This window comes from Schistocerca americana, chromosome 6 (genome assembly GCF_021461395.2).
Source record: "Schistocerca americana isolate TAMUIC-IGC-003095 chromosome 6, iqSchAmer2.1, whole genome shotgun sequence".
Classification (NCBI taxonomy): Eukaryota; Metazoa; Arthropoda; class Insecta; order Orthoptera; family Acrididae; genus Schistocerca; species Schistocerca americana.
Window position 1 is genome coordinate 69553638 of NC_060124.1, and position 21365 is coordinate 69575002.

The 21365-nt window shown below is 41.2% G+C and overlaps 1 protein-coding gene across 1 annotated transcript in view; it reads right to left on the reverse strand.

Moving 5' to 3' along the window:
* LOC124619769 (5'-3' exonuclease PLD3-like) overlaps positions 1 to 21365 on the reverse strand; it is a 96385-nt gene that overhangs the window by 20481 nt on the left and 54539 nt on the right. The window contains exons 6-7 of the mRNA XM_047146351.1: positions 20901 to 21023; positions 8936 to 9004 (exon numbers count right to left, since the gene is read on the reverse strand). Coding sequence (XP_047002307.1) covers positions 8936 to 9004; positions 20901 to 21023 — 192 coding nt within the window. The remainder of the gene's footprint in view (positions 1 to 8935; positions 9005 to 20900; positions 21024 to 21365) is intronic.

Consider the following 21365-nt stretch of genomic DNA (forward strand, 5'->3'; position numbering starts at 1 on the left):
TCTTCATCATGGAGAAAAGAGGTTTCCACTCCTAAGAATGAACGAACTTTCAAGTGTTTTGTCAGCAGTATAGATGTTTCATCTGCTGAATGTAAGTACTGAAGTATCAGTCTGTCTCCTTGTTATAAGAATACACTGATTGGTAACTGTTAGTTTATTTGGAGCAACTGCTTTAAGTGAAGGATGTTTGTTCTTCCTAAATTTACTCTGAAATTTTCTTTTGTGAAAAAAATTTCTGTGTTTTCAATAAAGTCTTACATGTCTCTACCTGCTGTTAGGTCAGCCCAGTAGCTACCAGAAGTATCACTGCGGTGCCCAGTGATTGCAAGTCCTACCATCTTACTGATCCTTTGCAATTATACTAATTCCAAGTGTTAATAGTGTTAGCCATTTCAGGTTGCACCTTTGTTTCAACTGGAACTTCTTAACAAAAGTCCAAGCTATAAAATGACTTCCATTTATATTGAGCTATTAACAGAAGTGTGGATCACAAATGAATCAATGTGCAGAAAGATTTGTGTATGAGGGAGTGCAGGGTTTGAGGAGGGAGGAGGGCACAAAGCAATTTCCTAGTATCTTCTGCCCATTTGTTTATTTTGATGTTGTTCATTATGTGTGTAAAGAGAATACATGAGAGAGCACAGGGGGAAAGTGTATAATCGAAGTTTAGATGTATTTGTGGAGGAAAGTTTTCACAACGCTAACAGGGAAAATTAATGTAATACCCAACTGTTACTTCCTAGAGAGCTCCATTGGAATTTTCCCCATCTCTTCTCATTTCAAAGTTTGTATTTCATCTACTTTTCTCCATAAGCTTATCAACAGGGAGATTATTTGATTATATAAATGCAAACAAAGACACACTTGGGAGGCCTTCAAACTATAGGACAACAAATACTGTGTGCACAGTTATCTTACTTAGTCCATTACATGTTTTCTGAGCTCCCATATAAATATTATGATGCAGGACGCAGCATCTGAAAAAATGTTGCACATATTCCTTAAAGCAAACAGTGAAACTTCAGGTTCAAATATTAAGAAAATAGGGAAAGATAAGATTTATACACACTGCAAAGATGAGAAGTTGAGTTGCAGACTGGCACAACGAAAAGATAGTTACACATTAACTTTTGGCCAAAGCCTTCTTCAGAAAAGGAAAAAAACAAACAAACACAACACAACACAACACACACACAACGCACACACAAGCATGCACGCCTCATGCACACATGTCCGCCACTTCCAACAGCTCAGACCAGAATGCAACTGTCGTGTAAAATGGAAACAGCAATCTGGAGGGGAAAGAGGAAGAGGAAGGGATAGCAGGGTATGAGTGTGTGTGTGTGTGGGGGGGGGGGGGGGGGGGAGGCAGACAAGAGCGGTGTCTGGTGGAGTGTGCAGAGACTAAAGTGCCACAGGTGCAGTGTTGGGGGATTGTAGGGCAAGGAGGTGAGGGGGAGTGAGGAGGGGATTTTGGGGGGGGGGGGGGAGGGGAGACAGGGAACGGTAAAGGAGAAGAGTGGGGATCCAATTGCTGCTTAATGTATTAGGCCCTTCTCAGAACCTCTCTCCTGAATCCACTCCATTAGCCTCTTCACCCCTTCTACACACACCCCAAATTCACAAATCCAACAAACCTGGACATCCCATTTTAGCTGGTTATTGTGCCTCCACTGAAAGAATTTCAGCCCTTATTAACCCATCTTCCCATATGTAGCCTCCCACGCCAAAGACACGAACCACTTCCGTCACTGACTCTCCCTCTGGAGCCCTATTCATCAATGTTCACACCACTTGCCTATACACCAACCTCTCTTATGCCCATGGTCTTGGCACTACTAAACACTAACTCTCCAAACATCCTTCAGACTCCAAACTCACTACCTCATTACTCAAACAATCGCAGCACAGCTGTGGGTGCCCTTGTGGCACCCTCCTATGCCAACCTGTTTACAGTCTAAGGTCTAGAGGAGACCTTCTTAGCCTCCCAAAACACCAAACCTTAGTCTCATTCAGATTCATTGATGATATCTTTATGATCTGGACTCAAGGCCAAGACACCCCTATCTTCATTCCTTCACAACCTCAACTCCTGCTCTCCCATCTGCTTCACCTGTTCCTCCTCAACCCAGTGTGCCATCTTCATGGACATTGACCAACTCCTTTCTGATGGCTCCATCCACACCTCTGTCATTAAACACAACAACCATACCTGCATTTTGACAGGTGTCACCCCTTCCACACCAAAAAATCTCTCCCACAGCGTCTAGCCACCTGGGAATGGAGTATCTCTATGACAAGAACTCACTCGCCCAGTATGCTGAACATCTCACAAAGGCTTTCACAGACAGGCACTATCCCTCAGATGTAGTCTGCAAACAGATTTCCTATGCTATATTTCCACACAACCCCAATCGTCCTACCAAACCCAAAAACCAGCTACAAACGAGTGCCCCCTTTGTCACCCAGTACCAACCTGAACTTGAACAACTGAACCACATTCTTCGCCAGGGCTCTGATTACCTGTCATCATGCCCTGAAATGAAGGACATCTTAACCAAGACCCTTTCCACCCCTCCTAAAGTGGTGTTTCATCACCCACCCAACCTCCACAGCATCCTAGTCCATCCCAATGCCACTCCCAATCCCAACCCCTTGCCACAGGATCACAAAAGAAGTGCAAGACCTACCCAACCGTCCCAGCCAGCACTTCCTATTCCAGTTCTGTCAGAGGCTTGTCTTATCCCATCAGAGGCCAGGCCACCTGTGAAAGCAGTCATGTCGTATACCAGGTCTACTGCAATCATAGCTTTTTATATTAGTATGACTACCAACCAGCTGTTCACCAGGATGAACAACCATAGTCAGTGGCCAACAGCAAAGTAGACCACCATGTGTCACAACATGCAACTGAACATAACATGCTCGATTTCAATGGTTGCTTCACTACCTCTGCTATCTGGGGTCCAAGCTGCCGGAGATGGCAGTTGTGTGCACATGATATGTGCTTGCTTGTGTGAATGTGTGTGTGTGTGTGTGTGTGTGTGTGTGTGTGTGTGTCCTTTTCCGGAGAAGGCTTTGGCAATAGCTAATGTGCAATTGTCTTTTCATTGTACCTGTCTGCAGGTCAGTGTGTCATCTATATGGCGAGTAGCATCTGTCTTTTTACTGTATTGCTGTGCATATTCCTTAAATACATTTATGTGCCTACAAGGTAGGCATTTACTGTAGTTGAGAAAGTGTAAGAAGCTCCCTGACAGCTGCAGTAAGCTAGATGGGGCAGCTTCCTGCACCCGCCCCAACTCATCACGTAACGTGATTTTGTAAAGGTCTCTATGGCAACACCTCAGTGTTGTTACAGCTCTATAGGAGTCTACTGTTTCCACCTGCAGCCATTCGTGCTTCACAGTTGAAAGCTCGTAACAGTGCTTTTAGTTGTCAAGAATCTAATTATGCTAACTTACTACAGTTTATAATTGACTACTTATTTTTACTCAAAAATTCCTCTGTGTGTGGAAGAAACTGACAAGGAGCTACAATTTTAACCTGCATTTGAACATATCACCCATGTCTGTCAGTCATTTTATTTGTGAGTTTTTAGGATAGAGAAATCCCTTCATAGGCCTGAAAAGGTGTGTTCTGAATCCAGACAGTGTAGTATTCATCAAAGCAGATCAGAGAAAGAAAATGTTAAAACAGTATTAGTTAGGGATGAAAAAAATCCCAAAACTAGTCTTGCTTGTAAATGACAACAATGCCCACACAGTGCTAGAGACAGAAAGCTAGCTGAAACCAAATGTCAATAGCAATGTAATTCTAAACCCCCACTGGAATGTATATCACAAAGATAGGTTGAACACTCATGGTGGAGGCATGTTTATTGAAAAATGAGATTACTAAAAATGCAGAATACAAAATAATTTGGGTGAAGATAAGTGTTAAAGATGGATGAACACGGTCACTGCATGTTTTTATATAGACCCTGTGCCTCGGCAGCAGTAGTGGTGGAACATATGAGGAGAAACTTAGAAAATATTTAGAATGAATTTCCTGGTCATACTAAAACTGTAGGTGGATCATACAAGCTACATACAGAGCCCAAGTGTCTAGGATGGGTAGTAGGAGAGATCTGAGTGAAACCAAAATTACCTTGAACTGACTCACAAAGACATCATCTTAGATCTGCTGATGACAAATGGACCCATACTTTACGAATCAGTTAGCATAGAACAGGGAATCAGAGATCCTAAGGCTGCTACAGCATCATTGAATATGGCTATCAATAAGAATACAAAGAGAGGTAGGAAGACATCTCTGTTTAGCAAGAAAGAGACAAAAAGATTTTTGATTACCTAGCAGGTCAACACAAAAATTTCATCTCCAGCACTAAGCATCAATCAAAAAATTTAAAGAACATCATACAATAGGCTTTAGATAGTTATGTGGTGAGCTAAGTTGTGAAGGATAGAAAAGAGAGCCACCAAGTTAGAAAGCCGCTACGAAAGCAAAGACAGCTTCACTGAAGGCATGAATGTAGTCAAAGGCTCACACATGATCAAAAATCAAGCCAAAATCAGCATAAGGAGATCTATGTGTGGAGCACTGAATTATTCTGAAAGTAAAATTCTACCTACTAACTTGACAGAAAACCCTGAGAAGTTCTGGTGGTATGTCAAATCAGTAAATGGATTGAAGCCATCTATCCAGACGCTCTTTGACCATAATGGCATTGAAACAGAGGATGATACAGTAAAGGTAAAAATACATACACACACACACACACACACACACACACACACACACACACACACACACTTTTCCGAAACTTGCTTCCCAGAGGAAGATCACTTTGTAGTTCTCAAAAAGTATTGCACAAATGACAAAGTAACTGCCAGTGCCACAGTGGTCTGAAGATATAGCCACAGCTATCAGGGAATGCTGCAGGGCACTTCAAAGGCACAAGAGCCATTCCTCTCTGGATAATTTATGAGCATTGAAGAGACTACGGGCAAAAGTGCAGTTTTTAATAAACAAAAGGAAGCAGGAGAGTTGGGAGCAATATATCTCAGCCATGTGATTCCACACCCGATTGTCCCAAATATGGACTAAACTCTGCCACATTTGCAGCCATCCACCACCCATGGCAGTTCCTGGTATCCTTGTCAGTGGTAACATCTGCACTGATCCCATGGTACTTGGCGAATGTTTTGCGGCACACTTCTCTGAAGTGTCTGCTTGCAGTAATTACTATCCTAATTTCCTGGCCCAGAAACATCTTGTTGAGCGCCACCTTTCCATTCAGACAGCTCACTATCTTACAGTGTCCCTTTTAGTGAATGGGAGCTTCACATCGCTTTGGCAGTGTGTCACAATACAGCCCCTGGACCCGACAAAATCCACAACCAAATGCTCAAACACCTTCATGCTGACAGCATGAAACATATCTTCTGGCTTTTTAATCACATTTGGTGGCAGGGAGTATTTCCCTCTTTATGGTGGGAAGATATCATTAATCCTGTCCTGAAACCAAGAAAGACCCTTGTATTTTAATTAATTACTGGCCAGTCTCTCTGACGGATGGGCTGTATAAGCTATTTGAACGAATGGTTAAGCACCATCTTCATTGGTGCCTAGAAGCTGGAGGACAGCACCATCCATACTGAGCCTGCTGGACCCTATTCACCACACTGTTGTGCTGTTAGCAACAGGGTCCTTCCATAAGAGCCCTGTTGAGAGCCTTCTCACAGAAGCCAGTGTCCCACCACTGTGGATTAGATGACAGCAGCTTCTGGCAAGGTAGGCAGTTATAATCTGTCAGCTACCTACCCACCCATGTCACTCAACGCTGTTCCACAACCAGCAGTTCAGACTGTTTGCGCATCACCCAAAACTGAGAAGATTAGCTGGGATCCGACTCAATTATCTACTGAAGGACCTCCAACAGCCTCTGTTAATCTGTGTTCCTAAGAGTTCCCTTTCGACATCGCCTGTGGGCAGTACCACGTCCTGTTATACGGATGGTTCCCCTTTATGACCCCAAGAAGGAAGCTGATCCTACCCTTCCCCTATTCCTGTTTCTTTCAATCCTCCACGATTATTCTAATTTGGTATGCATCTACATAGATGGATCAAAAGTCAACGACAGGGTTGGTAATACTTTTGCAGATGCAAAGGGACACGAGAAGCAATCTCTGCCGAGTGCCTGCCCACTGCAGAGTTGGTTGCCATCTCCCATACACTGCAGAGTTGATTGCCTTCGCTCAGGCTTTGTGGTATGTCAAATCTCAGGTCACGACGAACTTTCTGTTCTGTACTGATCCCATGAGTTGCTCAAAAGCCATAACCCTGTGCTACCCCAAAAATCTTTTGGTTGCAAACATCCAGGATCTACTGGCTGACCTCTACAGCTCTGGAAAGATGGTGAGCTTCATCTGGATACCGAGTCACATAGGCATTCCAGGAAATGAACTTGCCGACTATCTGCCTACAGATGCAACTACAGAAGATCAACTTGACTTTAGGATACTGGGCCCTGACTAAAGATTACAACACTGACACAATATTTTGATGTTCTGGAAACTGGAATGGCAGTTGAGAGCAATTAAATGGTCCACTAAGGTATGGCATACATCTTTCCAGGCCTCTCGGAAAGATGCCATTGTGTGGTGCCAACTATGCAATAGCCACACGAGATTCTCCTATCAGTTCCTTCTCGACCAGGATGATGCTCCAGATGCTGCCTAGTTTCTCTGTTTTCTTTTACCTACTATGGTACAACTCTTGTCGCGCCCTTTTAAACTCTCCGACTTGCTTATGTAGTTTGACCAGCCTAGTCCCCATTGCTTTTGCTTTTTACCTTATGACATGTTTCTCTCATGCTCCGAAGGGACTGATGACCCCTTTGTTAAATCTCTTAAACACAATCATCATATGCATCTATATCTGTATCTATACTTTGAAAGCCACCTTACAGTGCGTGGCAAAGGGTACTCTGTATACCACTATCACTTCCCCCTTGTCCTGTTCCAGTCACGCATAGTTCGGAGGAAGAACAGTTTCCTGTAAGCCTCTGTGTAGGCTCAGATCTCTCTAATTGTATCTTCTTGCTCTTTTCATGCAATATACTCAGAAGGAAGCAATAGAAATGTACACTCTATAAACTTGAACAGCAGATAACATCGGGATGTAGAAAGCCTCCCTAGCAGCATCTGCCACTGGAGTTAATTAAGCACATACATGATGCTACCATGCTTAGTAAATGAACCTGTAACAAAATGTGGTGCTCTTCTTTGGATCTTCTCTTTTTCCCCTATCAGTCCTATGTGGTATGGATCGTAGACAAATAATACTTAGTACTGCTCAAATGAGTGTTTTTTAAGCTGCTACTTTTGTTGATGGACTAAATTTCCTGAGGATTCTTGCAATGAGTCTGCCTGGCAACTGCCTCACTCAGGATTAATTTAATGTAGTTGTTCCACGTCAGATCACAATGTACACACGCTGAGAGATATTTTATAGAAGAAACCACTTCCAGTGATTGTTCTGCAATCATCTACCAACAGAATAGTCTCTCTGTTTATACATTCGCAATGTGGTAAATTTGTTTATGTTGTGGGTCAGTTACCACACTATACACAAAGTGTTGTTTCTCTACAGGACTCCCTGCATTTTGCTACAATTTTCTAGCATTGTGACTTCTCTGTATACATCATCATTTGCAAAAAATGTAATGGAACTTCTGAAGTTATCTACTAGGATATTTACATGTAATGTTCAACTTAATTGTCCCATAGCACTTTCATGGGGCATGCTTGAAGTTATTTTAACATCAGAAGACTTCTCTCCATTGAGAATGATATGCTGAGTTCCATCTACTACTTCTTCAAAGCTACTTGCTACAAAAGCTTGCAAATTTCCTTAATATTTATTCATGTGTGTGTGTGTGTGTGTGTGTGTGTGTGTGTGTGTGTGTGTGTGTGTGTGTGTGGTCTGCTGCCACCTGGTGAGCAGATTTTTTTATCCCTCCAGTTATGTTATACTATGGACTTTCATATTTTAAATACATAAGTCAGAACATAATTTTAAGACTAATGCCTCCATACATAGTTTAGAAGTCAAGAGAAAGTAATGCACCAGATTTTTTTTCTCAGCCAAAAACAATGCTACAAACATGAAACATTACGCATGCATTATTTGAAGTCTCCTGAGTGAGTGTGCCAAGTTTCTGTCACTTCTGACAGCTACTGTATCTGCAGGACAGTTTCAAAATGACGTCTGTAGGTGATGTACGTTACAAGCAATGTGCAGTCATTGAATTTCTCAACGCAGAAAAAGAAACTGTTGGGAATATTCACAAATGTTTGTGGAAAGTCTATGGAGCATCTGCTGTCAACAGAAGTATAGCTAGGTGCTGGGCACGGAGGATGAGGTCATCAGAAGGTGGTTTGGTGGAGCTGCATGATTTTCAGCCATCAGCGAGACCATCTATGGCTGTCACACCTGACATGTTGCAGCGAGCTGATGATGTCATTCGTGAGGACACACACATTACGAATCAGCAATTGGCACTGCATCTGTCAAGCAGCAAAGGAAGTTCACACAGTGAAGTGCTGGCTTCGTCACTGTGACAAGTATTGGTACCAACAGGACATACACGCCCATGTTTCACACTGGAGGAAGGCCATAGAATGGGATGGGATGGGGATTATGTGGAAAAATAGGGTGTGTAGATAAAACACCATTATTTTGCGTGTGTAATTCTCATTATGTTCAATAAAGAATTGGTCAAGAAAAAAATGTGGTGAATTACTTTCTGGGCAACCTTCATAAATTTTTTAAAATTATGAAAGACGTCTTTTTACTGATGCATCTGCATTTGGCACTATGTACTTCTCCTTTTGCCACATAAGGACTATTGTTTAAAGAGAACACTTACATCAAAGATCTTCCCAAAGTCGGCAGCTAAGCAACTGCAGTTGTAGATTGCCGCACCAAGCTCTTTCACCTGGGGGAAAATAATTAAAACATGCATAACAGTTATAAACTATCTCTGAATGTCCATTTTTAATGGACTCTCATTATCTATCAAGTCACAACTCAGTGTTTGAGCACTCTACACTCACAATACTGACAAAGAAATGAATGGAATAAAAAAATTGTTTAACAGCTAACCCTGTCAAAATATTCAATAATCATTTCCAGATGAACAATGAAATTCAAAAGAGCCATTTCATAGTTTAAACATAAGAGCTTCTATGTTTAGATATTCTGCCTTTACAAATGTCTGCTTGTGTCTGTGTACGTGCGGATGGATGTGTGTGTGTGTGTGTGTGTGTGTGTGTGTGTGTGTGTGTGTGTGTGTATACCTGTCCTTTTTTCCCCCTAAGGTAAGTTTTCTGCTCCCGGGATAGGAATGACTCCTTACCCTCTCCCCTAAAACCCACATCCTTTTATCTTTCCCTCTCCTTCCCTCTTTCCTGATGAAGCAACCGTTGGTTGTGAAAGCTTGAATTTTGTGTGTATGTTTGTGTTTGTTTGTGCATCTATCAACATGCCAGCGCTTTTGTTTGGTAAGTTTCATCATCTTTGAACAATACTTTTTAAAGGTTCTACTATTACAATGTATAATTTAACAATTAAAATAAGGGATGAGACGAAACCCCAAATATTAAAAGTTAGTACATGTTTACACTTAAGCCTATGCATATCATTCATGTCTTTATTACTAAGAATGAAAAGATTTTTTTTTTTTTTTTTTTTTTATTAGCATTCCAACTTGCTGCACCATGGAAAGGTGCATATTGCTGACGACAGCTCACACACACGCGTTCAACTGTGTAGTGATAAGCAGGTATAAAAAAACACTGTCCTTAAGCCACTGCGATGTAACACAATTTATAATTCGTATCAAATCTCTGAATATTATTGAAGGATGATTACTGATAAGAAAATTATTACTGAAGTTATTAAACAGCTGGCATGTGTTTCTTGATGCTAAATGTATCCTTAAATTCTTGAATGTTACAGTTTTTTCAGTGTGTGTGTGTGGGGGGGGGGGGGGGGGAGGGGAGGGGAAGGAGTGAGTTGAGGGGAGGGGGAGGGGTGTTTTGTCAGATGTAAAATCATTTGAGACAGACTACAGTTTTTTATTCTGTTACTTTCCTTATCTACTTTCATATAGCTACACTGCTGCAAATATAAAATGACAAAGAATCGCTACCCAAGATGCTGGAATCCTTCGATTCCAATACTAATCGATTCCCGGAGAATCGGTAATTCCTGGAATCACGAAATCAGAATCGGCACATGACACATCCCTAGTTAAAATCAATATTGATAGACTTTTTACTCTAATTCCAGTTATTCTAAGTAAATATTAGAGCTATTGCTGTTATTGCAAATAGTAGATAAATTTGGAGTGGGTGGTTGGTAATGACATGTAATTCATGCAATTCTATGAGTTATTTATTTAATTGGAACTGGCAACACTGGCCTGTCCATCTGACAGCCATTAAAGTATATGTGGTTGAGTGAGTGGTAACATAACCTCATCTTTAAATAACACAAATTGTTATAGACAATACACTATTGAGTAACTCCAAAACGGTTAAGAAAAAAATCTTTTTGGAACTTTTTAAATTTAAAAGGGAAAGGAATATCCTGTAAACATTGTTTTGAAGAATACAAACAGTCACATTTCAATAAAATGGAAAAGCATATCAAAAAGTGTTTCAAGTGCTTTGAAAAAAGTGCATCAGTTAGGTACAGTGATTGAAAAACCTGTTCAGAGGAAAAGCCCCATGAAATATCAGCTGAAAAATATTCAAAGAATGGGGTTTCACTGAAGTTTCCAGGAGAGGCAAAATATGGGAAGCCATCTTTTTTTGTCTTTAAAATTTGCAGTCAAACAATGTTTTCTTACAAACCTCAGTCGTAAATGAGAAGGTGCAGTCACATTTGCAGCCTGAAATAAAGAAGACAGTTCTGGATGGTGACATTTTCTTCGTGAAGGCTGAGAAAATGATGTAGCTCATGAACCCAATCATTCATTTGATTACAGCTTTGGAGTTAAGTGAGCCTAAAGGTCACAAAATAGCCACAAAGTTCGGTAAGTTGAAAAAAAGTTATCAAGAAACTACCACCCTCTCCACTGTAATCTGCAGAAGGAAAGTCAGTTGCATCTAAATTCCAAGCTAGGAAGGAATTTGGTGTGTCTTCTATCCAACTTACAGCTAATCATCTTGTTCCAGCAGTACAAGATAGTAATCTAAAGCCTACTGAGACACTTGATGCAATAAGATTTGTTTGTGGCTCACAAAGAACATTGAACTAAATGTTATTCAAGTTAAAGAGAACTTCGCTGATTAGAGAGACAAACAAGGAATCTGGTCCAGACCATTTATATGGGAAGAAGTACATCCTCACTCTCACAAAAATCATCACGTAAATCCTTTACTGTGATGGCATGGTTTAAGAGGAACTTGTCATTTGGCAGAGAAGCTATCATAAAAATTCTGGGCGAACCAACTGCATCTGCTGCTACAGTGTGTTCCTTCAGTAGTTTTTTTTTTTTTTTTGGGGGGGGGGGGGGGGGGGAGGAGGCAAAATAAATAAATAAATAAATAAAAGGATAGGCTTGCATCAGAGAGAGCTGGAGCAGGAACACTACAATATGCCTGTTGATCCCAATGAAAAACCCACACTCAACAGTCCAAGCAAAGACAAAATAGAAAAGAACCCAGTAGCCAATAAGTAGTCACATTCAGGAGAATCTGAGGCAGAGCCAGAACTTAATGGTTCCTCATCAACTTATGAAGCTCAAGAAACTGATTGAGGAAATTTTTTTTTGCAGTAGTAAAGTGTAAGTAAAAATACTACACATGCTTGCTACTTACTATAATCTATACTTTATTTAAAAAAAAAATACTTTTAAACTTGAGTAATGTTTTTTTCATTATGTACTACATGAAGAACTGACCTGATTAAAGATGTAAAAAGTTGTATTTACAGTCCAATTAAGTTCCTCTAATAGCTCTACTGTAAATATCATGCAGCTTTTTCACCTTGGTTATCCAACCACAAAGGAAGCAGTGTTGCAAAGTACCTTTTCCCATACAAAATATCAGCTTAATTCTTTTTACATAAGTGCTGCTTACCAATTAATATTTAAAATGCATACATGCCCAGACTTTTACGCATTTTGGGCATTTCCCCAGGCATTTATCCTGGCCATTTGCCCACATTCATAAATACACAAGCACTTTACACCACTAGACAGAACAGGTTTCAGGAGTGTTCACTCTGAATGAAATGGGATTGTTCAGGTTCCTACCTACCAATAGTCATTTAATTTGAAATTCATTCACAGTCTCCTCAAAAGTGACCATAGTTGCAGCCAAGCCGTATTCAAATTACCAAAATTAACAACAGTAATGATAATATTTTGTCAGGTCTGCAGCAGGATCATACAACCTTCTTGACAATATTTCAGCAATACATTTAGCTGCCATCTTCAGAAGAGAACACTGTTTGCTAACTCTTGCTGGCACTGATTGCTATTGTGAACGGAGGCTCTTTTATAAAGCATGGAGAACCAACAGCACCTTTGCATGAAATCATTACTGTTGGCCCTATCACGAAGTGAAGGTACAGCACCCCAGTGGTGAAAGCCAGTAGACACAAACTGCTACAGGGTCTACAGCCAGCAGAGTCAAAGAGCACTGCTTTTTAAAATTCTGCATTTTTCTTACAGAATAGTACTTATCTATCAATAGAAACATGTAGGACCAACTATCTGTGTGTGTTTCATTAGGGAGCAGAAATCTTAGCATCTCTTTGACAAAATTCACTTTTTTTTACAAAATTTCCATTTATTTCTATCCACCATACAGCGGAGATGCTGAGTCGCAGATAGGCACAACAAAAATACTGTCACAAATAAAGCTTTTGACCAGTAAGGCCTTCATCAAAAATACACACACACACACACACACACACACACACACACACACAAACTGAAGCCACACTGCGATCAGCAGCACCAGTGCATAATGGGAGTGGTGACTGCATTGTGGTAAGGAGGAGGCTAGGACAGAGAGGGGGAGGAATAGTAGGGTAGGTGTGGCAGACAACGAAGTGCAAAGGGGAGCGCACAGGGATGAGGTGGAGAGTAGGTGGGGAGCAATGTGCAGTCGGGAGGTTAGATGGAGGGCAGGGGAGAGGTGGAGATAGTGGAAAAGGAGAGAAGTAAAAAGATTGGGCGTGATGGTGGAATGAGGGCTGTGTAGTGCTGGAATGGGAACAGCGAAGGTTCTGGATTGGTGAGGACAATGACTGATGAAGATTTAGGCCAGGAGAGTTATGGGAATGTAGGATATATTGCAGGGAAAGTTCCCACCTGTGCAATTCAGAAAGGCTGGTGTTGGTGGGACAGATCCATATGGCACAGGCTGTGAAGCACTCATTGAAATGAAAGATGTCATGTTTGGCAGCTTGCTCAGCAACAGGATGGTCCACTTGTTTCTTGGCCACACTTTGTCACTGGCCATTCATGCAGACAAACAGTTTGTTGGTTGTCATGCCCACACTGAATGCAGCACAGCAGTTGCAGCTTAGCTTGTAGATCACTTTAATGGTTTCACAGGGAGCCCTGCCTTTGATGGGATAGGTGATGTTTGTGACCGGACTGGAGTAGGTGGTGGTGGGAGGATGTATGGGACAGGTCTTGCATCTAGGTTTATTACAGGGGTATGAGTCATGAGGTAAAAGGGTTGGGAGCAGGGGTTGCGAATGGATGGACGAGTATATTCTGTACGTTTGGTGGACAACAGAATACCACTGTGGGAGGGGTGGGAAGGATACTGGGTAGGACATTTCTCATTTCAGGGCCCAACAAGATGTAGTCAAAACCCTGGCAGATAATGTGATTCAGTTGCTCCAGTCCTGGGTGGTACCGAGTTATGAGAGGAATGCTTCTCTGTGGGCAGATGGTGGGACTTTGGAAGCTGATGGGAGACTGGAAAGTTAAGGCACGGGAAATTAGTTTTTGTACTAGGTTGGGGGATAATTATGGTCTGTGAAGCCTGCAGTGAAACCCTTGGTATATTTTGAGGGTGATAGCTCATCATTGCAGATGCGTCGACCACGGGTGGCTAGGCTGTATGGAAGGAACTTCTTGGCACGGAATGGGTGGCAGCTGTGCTGTGTAGGTTTGATAGAGATGGATGTATTGATGCAGCCATCTCTGAGGTGGAGGTCAACATCTAGAAAGGTGACTTGTTAGGTTGAATAGGACCAGGTAAATCAAATGGGGAGAAGTTTTTGAGATTCTGGGAGAATGTGTCCTCACCCACAATCCAGATCGCATAGATGTCATCGATGAATCTGAACCAGGTGAGGCGGGTTTAGGATTCTGGGTGTTTAGGAAGGATTCCTCTAGATGACACATGAATAGGTTGGCATAGGATGGTGCCATGCGGATGCCCACAGCTGTGCCCTGGATCTGTTTGTAGGTAGTGCCTTCAAAGGAGAAGTAATTGCGGGTGAGGATTTAGTTGGTCATGGTGACTAGGAAAGAGGTTGTCGATCTGGAATTCGTTGGGCATTGGGAAAGGTAGTGTTCAATAGAGGTAAGGCCGTGGGTATTAGAGATGTTTGTGTGAAGGGAGGTGGCATCAATAGTTACGAGCAGGGCACGGTATGGTAAACAGGACAGGAACTGTGGAGAGTCGTTGGAGGAAATGGTTGGTATCTTTTATACAGGAGCGTAGATTCTGAGTAATAGGTTGTAGGCATTGGTCTACAAGAGCCAAGAATCTCTATTTGGGGGATCAGTAACCCACCACAACTGGGCGTCCTGGGTCTATGGACTTTAGGAAGTATGTAGAAGATAGGAGAGCGGGGAGTGGTAGGGGCATTACCAACAAACAAATCCGGGGTATGGCTATCGGCACCCACATGGCACCATCCTATATCAACCTATTCATGCGCCACCTAGAAGAATCCTACTGCAGTCCCGTCACCCATCCTATCAAAGGCAGGGCTACCTGTGAAACCAGTCACGTGATATCTACATGCTAAGCTGCAACTGCTGTGCTTCTTTCAGTGTGGGCATGACAACCAACAAGTTGTCTGTCCACATGAATGGCCACCGACAAACTGTGGCCAAGAAACAAGTAGACCACCCTGTTGCTGAGCACTCTGCCAAACGCATCCTTCATTTCAATGACTGCTTCATGGCCTGTGCCACATGGATCCGTCCCATCAAAACCAGCTTTTCTGAATTGTACAAGTGGGAACATTCCCTGCAATACATCCTACGTTCCCATAACCCTCCTGGCCTCAACCTTCGTTAATCATTGTCCTCACCCACCCAGCCCCTTCCTTGTCCCCATTCCAACTCTACACAGCCCTCATTCCACCATCACACCCAACCATTTTACTTTTCTCCTTTTCCACTACTCTCACCCCTCTGCACCTCTCCCCTGCCCTCTGTCTAACCTCCCACCTGCACATAGCTCCCCACCCTCTCTCCACTTCGTCCCTGCATGCCCCCCAGCAGCACTTCACTGCCCTCCACCCCCTCCCCTACTATCCCTTCCCCCCTCTGCCCCAGCTTCCAGTTTACCTCCACCCAGTCACCAATCTCATCATGCACTTGTGCTGCTGCTCGAAGTGTGGCTTCAGTGAGTACAACTTTCCTTTTCATACTATTGTTACATTTCATCCTGGATTTTCATTGTTCGATTTGTTTATTTCTGTCAAAATTCAATTCTTTTTTATTTGTAAATAATTAGATGTACAAATTTGAAAGGTGGTAAGGTTACGTGAGGGAAGACAATTAAACCTTAGTTTTTTGAAAATGGCCATTAAAGAAAGAAGTGCTGATGGGGAACTATTTGAAAGGAACGTTTGCTTTTTCAAAAATTTCAAAATCAGTTTCTTCCAAAATGAGCTTTGTTTTCGTCATTTGGCTGTATTCAAGCTTTCAAAAATGTTTGTTCTCTTGAAAAGCAGCAGCATTTTCCTGCCAGTGAGCCCAATGTGATTCTGGGTTAAGGTGTTTCTGCGCATTATTTGGCTTTTATCGCCCAATTCGACAATTATAAAATCTGCAGACTATTAATTTTGACCTTTCATGAGCATTCATAGCCATGTGGCCCACACTTGACACTACAGATAGAACTCACAGGGCACTTCGTGTAGAAATAGAACTGAATGTAATTTTAACTCTGTTTTAACGTTACACAAAATAATTTTGGTGCTGTCAAAAAATATTACAGGTTTTGTTTCCCACTCACTATAGTCCAGAGTGTGGACACTATAGGATACAGTTACAGATGGCTGCAAGTGTAAAGAAACTAGAATTTTGGCAACCAAAGGGGAGAGAAACAGTGCTGGGAACCAAGCGTCACCTCCCTTTCGCAGGCCAGCAGCGTACAGCAGAACTTATACATTGTCACAGGGATTGCTGATATCTTCTGGTGTTGTGACAATTGTAATCAAAATTTGTGATGAACCAGGATTAGTCGTTTCACTTATTTCAAAATAAGAAAAGAAAACAGTGAGAAATTCACAACACAAACCATTTGGGAATGGCTACAATGTAATTGCTTGTTGAGGTTACCAGACTATTGTTAGTGATGTAGTTCAGGCCCCACCTCTAGTGGTATAACAGGCAAGTAAAGTTCAAAACATCCACCACCCAAATCTGTCATATTAACCCCTTAGCTTACAATGTCGTGTGAGACACAAAGCATGCCAGCCTGGCCAAACATCACCTAGACATATCAGAGATGTGGTATGTTTACCGCGCTAACAAGCGCAAGTCGTGTGAGAGACGTAGCGTGCCAACCTATCCAAACATCAACTAGACGTATCAGAGACGTGGTACTTTACCGCGCCGAACAAGCACATGTCATGAGAGAGACGTCATCGGTCAGCCACACCAAACGTAAACAGAAAATCTTTGACACATTGTGGAGCTGATCAAGTACACGCAGCATACACAACATGTTTTTTGCCGCATTTGGATCTGCTGACATTACAAAAATATGGCAAAGCCAACAATGATTTTGCAGGATATTTTGACAGCAGCAGTGAAAGTGGTAGCAGTGTTTTACCTCGTGTACGAAAACGGTGTAAGCGGCTGATGATTGAAGATGATACTGGCGAAGAAGAGCAAACCTACCACCAACAATCAGAGTCATGGATGTGGCAAAAGCAAGACAATGAACCAACAATCTGGATGTATACGGAAATTCCTGGAATAAAGGAAGCAGCTTTACAGCACGTGACTACAAGCATAAGAGAATTAGACATTTTCTATGTAATATTTAACAGTACATTTTGGGAAAACATTGTAACTGAGATGAATAGATATGAACAAGACATACTCAACAATGAACAGAAGAGATGAAAAATAGACCAAAAGTCGTCTCCTATCGGCTGTAATGAAATAAAAATATACATTGGACTATGTATAATTATGGCTGAAGAAAGGAAACTGTCGATTCAGATGTATTGATCTAGGAGGCCCATTATAGAAATGCCAATATTGAGGAAGACGATGCAATTCAGGAAATTTCTGCACATAAGCAGATTTCTGCATCTAGCGAATAACAGTTTAGTCAACAACACAGATAAGCTGTACATTGCTATGTTCAATCAATATTTAAGGAAGTGTACACTATGCAAGAGAATATTGCCACTGATGAATCATTAATGAAATTTAAGGGGCACTTATCCTACAAACAATTTAACCCATCAAAAAGAGTGAGGTATTAAAATTTATAAATTGTGTGAGTCCAAGTTCAGGATACTGCTATGAATTTAGGATATACACGGGTAGTGACAAATGTGATGCTAGTGGTAGTGCCTCTGAAAGTGTAGTTCTAGAATTATCACAGTAAGTATTACACAAAGGGCATACTCTATACTTAGATAACTGGTTTTCTTCACCAAAACTCTCCTCACCAATAAAACTAATGTGATTGGAACAATACGCTCAAACAGAAAAAATATGCCCACAGACTTTCTGAAGGCAAAATTAAAGATGGGAGAATATACAGTGAGGAGTTGTAATGGAATATTAGCACTAAAATGGAAAGATAAACGAGACGTTTGCATGCTTTCCACAAAACAATCAACAGCAGAAATGATTGCCACAGACACACCTCTCCACAATGCGTCGTGGATACCAAAATGTGTTGTCGAATACAACAGAGGCATGATTGGAATTGATTGCCAAGATCAGATCCTCGCATGCTTCCCTGTGGTAATAAAATGCGTGAAAGGATACCGCAAGATATTCTTTTACCTATTTGATGTTGCTTTATTTAACGTGTACATTTTGTATTACAAAAAGCACTGCGGCAAACGACATAGTTACGCAGAATATAGGATTCACATTGCAGAATCATTGTTGACTACTACACCTTTACCGGAATATGATCGAAAGGGACGATTAGCATCCGGCAATATACCACAACAACTGCACGCACAACATTGGGCACATTTTCCCAAACATATTGATCTAACACCATCAAAAGTAAATCCTGCAAGAGCTTGTGTCATGTGCAGAAAGCATAAACGACACAATGAAACAACATGAGACTGCAAAAAGTGCAACGTTGCATTACATGTGCCAGATTGTTTTGAATGATATGATAAAATCGAAGACTATTAAATTTATGTACCTGTCATTGTGAAGACATTGCATTTGAAAATATGTTTGCCAACGTACTAATGTAACAGGTCTCAGAATGTTTTGAACAAAATATTATAGTCTTAGATCATTGCATTGTTGTGAATAATATTATTTAGATGTATTTCATCAATGTATGTTTGCTTATAAAGGGAAATAAAACATTTGTGAATATATCATTGCTTTTGAGACAATGAATGTTTCGTTTCCAATGGGCAACTAATCGTCATTATTTATGATACCTGTAGAAATGTCACATTACTGGTATCTCTCACACGTACTTACAAATCATGAGGGCGTCTGCACGACTTTGGACGCCCAGGCGTAGTGCACCGCAGCCTTAGTGTGTGTAGGCACAGGCAATCTTAAGGCGCATCCGTACCTTTTAGCCACTTATGGCTCACACTAATAGAACTTAAATTGTAAGGCAAAGGGTTGAAAGTGTTGCATTACACCATATTTTGAACTTTACCTAACAAACTGACATACACGCTTCTTCACTATAAAATGCTACGTCCCACAGCCGAGTACTATGCTGCATTAGGCAACATGTATCTTAAACAGACCATTCAATCGCCCAAAACTGGCACGGCACCAGATCATTGAGTGCATTGATAAATCACTGAGTTTGTAAGCTTTTTATTTTGCAAACAAGTTTTTAGGCACATTATCTTTCCTTATGTTCTGCCTGATGATGTACAGTAGCAATAAGTGAAAATTTGCTACATTTTCATTTTTTATTTGCAGAAAATAAAGCTATTTCAAACCATCTCTGATAAAATAATTCATCTGGATACAATATGCTATGAAATAGTGTCTATTAAATAATTTAGAGTTTTCACATTTTGAAGTAGAATTCACATCTATTTTGCATTGATTGCAAAACACAAATTTTTCCAGTACCTATCATCATACATCACCATTCTGTGTCCCTCACTTTAACAGTGCTCCACCACTGTAGATTTTTCAGGTAATGGTAATCGTGCGTGAGGATGGTGCTCAGCACACGCATAATGGATGGTGCAAATCATCTGGTGAATATATGTTTTTCCACAAGGCCAAGGTTTTCTGTAATCATTGGATTTTCTCAGGGTTATATCATCTTCAATAAAGCTAAAGAAAGCTTTCATCTTGCCTGGTGGCTAACACACATTTCTTGTGGTGTTATCCAAAGAGATAGGTCCCAACGCGAGGTTGGTACCTCATGACAGAACCACGTGTAAATATAGCCACTGCCAGAAGCAACGACAGATGAGAGATGGTGGCGTAGACACGCCAAGAAGAGATTCCATATGCCACCGCATCAGCTCATTTACTTACATCTGAGTGCAGTGCTCCTCAGTCCACTCAGCAATTATCAACAAAGATGACAGCATTGCCTCCCTACCAAGCCAGCAGTCTGACAACTGTATTAGACAAAACTATTAATAAATGTTTATCATCAACTGTACTCTGTGAGAAGAGACTAGTATCTTTTCCTGTATAAAGTGATACATACATGTTGAGTGACAGAGTTAAATATTTCATCTTGTTTTAGTCGTAACAAAGTGATCTGATATTTTGTGTGTTGCTGTAACCTATCGGCCCTCTCCAGGAGTAAAGAAAGCTAAGAACCCTCCATCGTACCGACGAGTGTTATTTTGTCTGGTACAACACTTTTTATACTATATCTTTTTATAATTCTTTCTGTCTTGCAAGATAGGCTAACAACATATGGTAGGAATCATTAATTATTTCCAGAGAGTTTTAGCAAACAGTGTCCTCACCTGAAGATGGTGCCTAAATTGACTAATGAAATATCATGCAAAGGTGATTGCACGATCTGGTTGCAGACCTGTCAAGAATGTTATCAGGTGCACACTGGGTTAAGTTTGGATAGTCATATCAGCTAACAACTAGTTTCTCAACATTGCAAAGTTCACTGTTAAAATCTTTTCTGTGTTAATCTGCCACAGGTAAATGTGAGGCATGTGAATAGTTTGTCTATGGAGAGACCAACAACACAGTTTGATTGATTGACAAATGAAATAACAACAAATGACATGGATCAAAAATAAAATGCAGTTTTTCCACTAGTAACTCTTTGGACTTACCAATGTCTGCTGATGGTTACTGCAAATAAATGAATTTCCTGTCTTTAATAGTGCTGTTTAATAGTGAATAGATTTTATCAAAAAATAAAATTACAACAACATACCTGTGTAAGTGATCTCCAGTCCATGTTTGCACTACCTATGTACACATGTTTCCGGTCCACAATCCAAAGTTTAGTGTGCAGCACACCACCGCCCACAAGACGAGGGAAGTTAACACTTCGCACCTGAATGAGAAATATGTAATAACTTGACTGAAAGAAATACAACTTATCAACAAATTTATTTTATGATGAATACTTTAAGATATTTTAGAAGAATTGTTAAACACTAAACAAAAAAGCCCCCCCATGAACCATGGACCTTGCCGTTGGTGGGGAGGCTTGCGTGCCTCAGCGATACAGATAGCCCTACCGTAGGTACAACCACAACGGAGGGGTATCTGTTGAGAGGCCAGACAAACGTGTGGTTCCTGAAGAGGGGCAGCAGCCTTTTCAGTAGTTGCAAGGGCAACAGTCTGAATGATTGACTGATCTGGCCTTGTAACAATAACCAAAACGGCCTTGCTG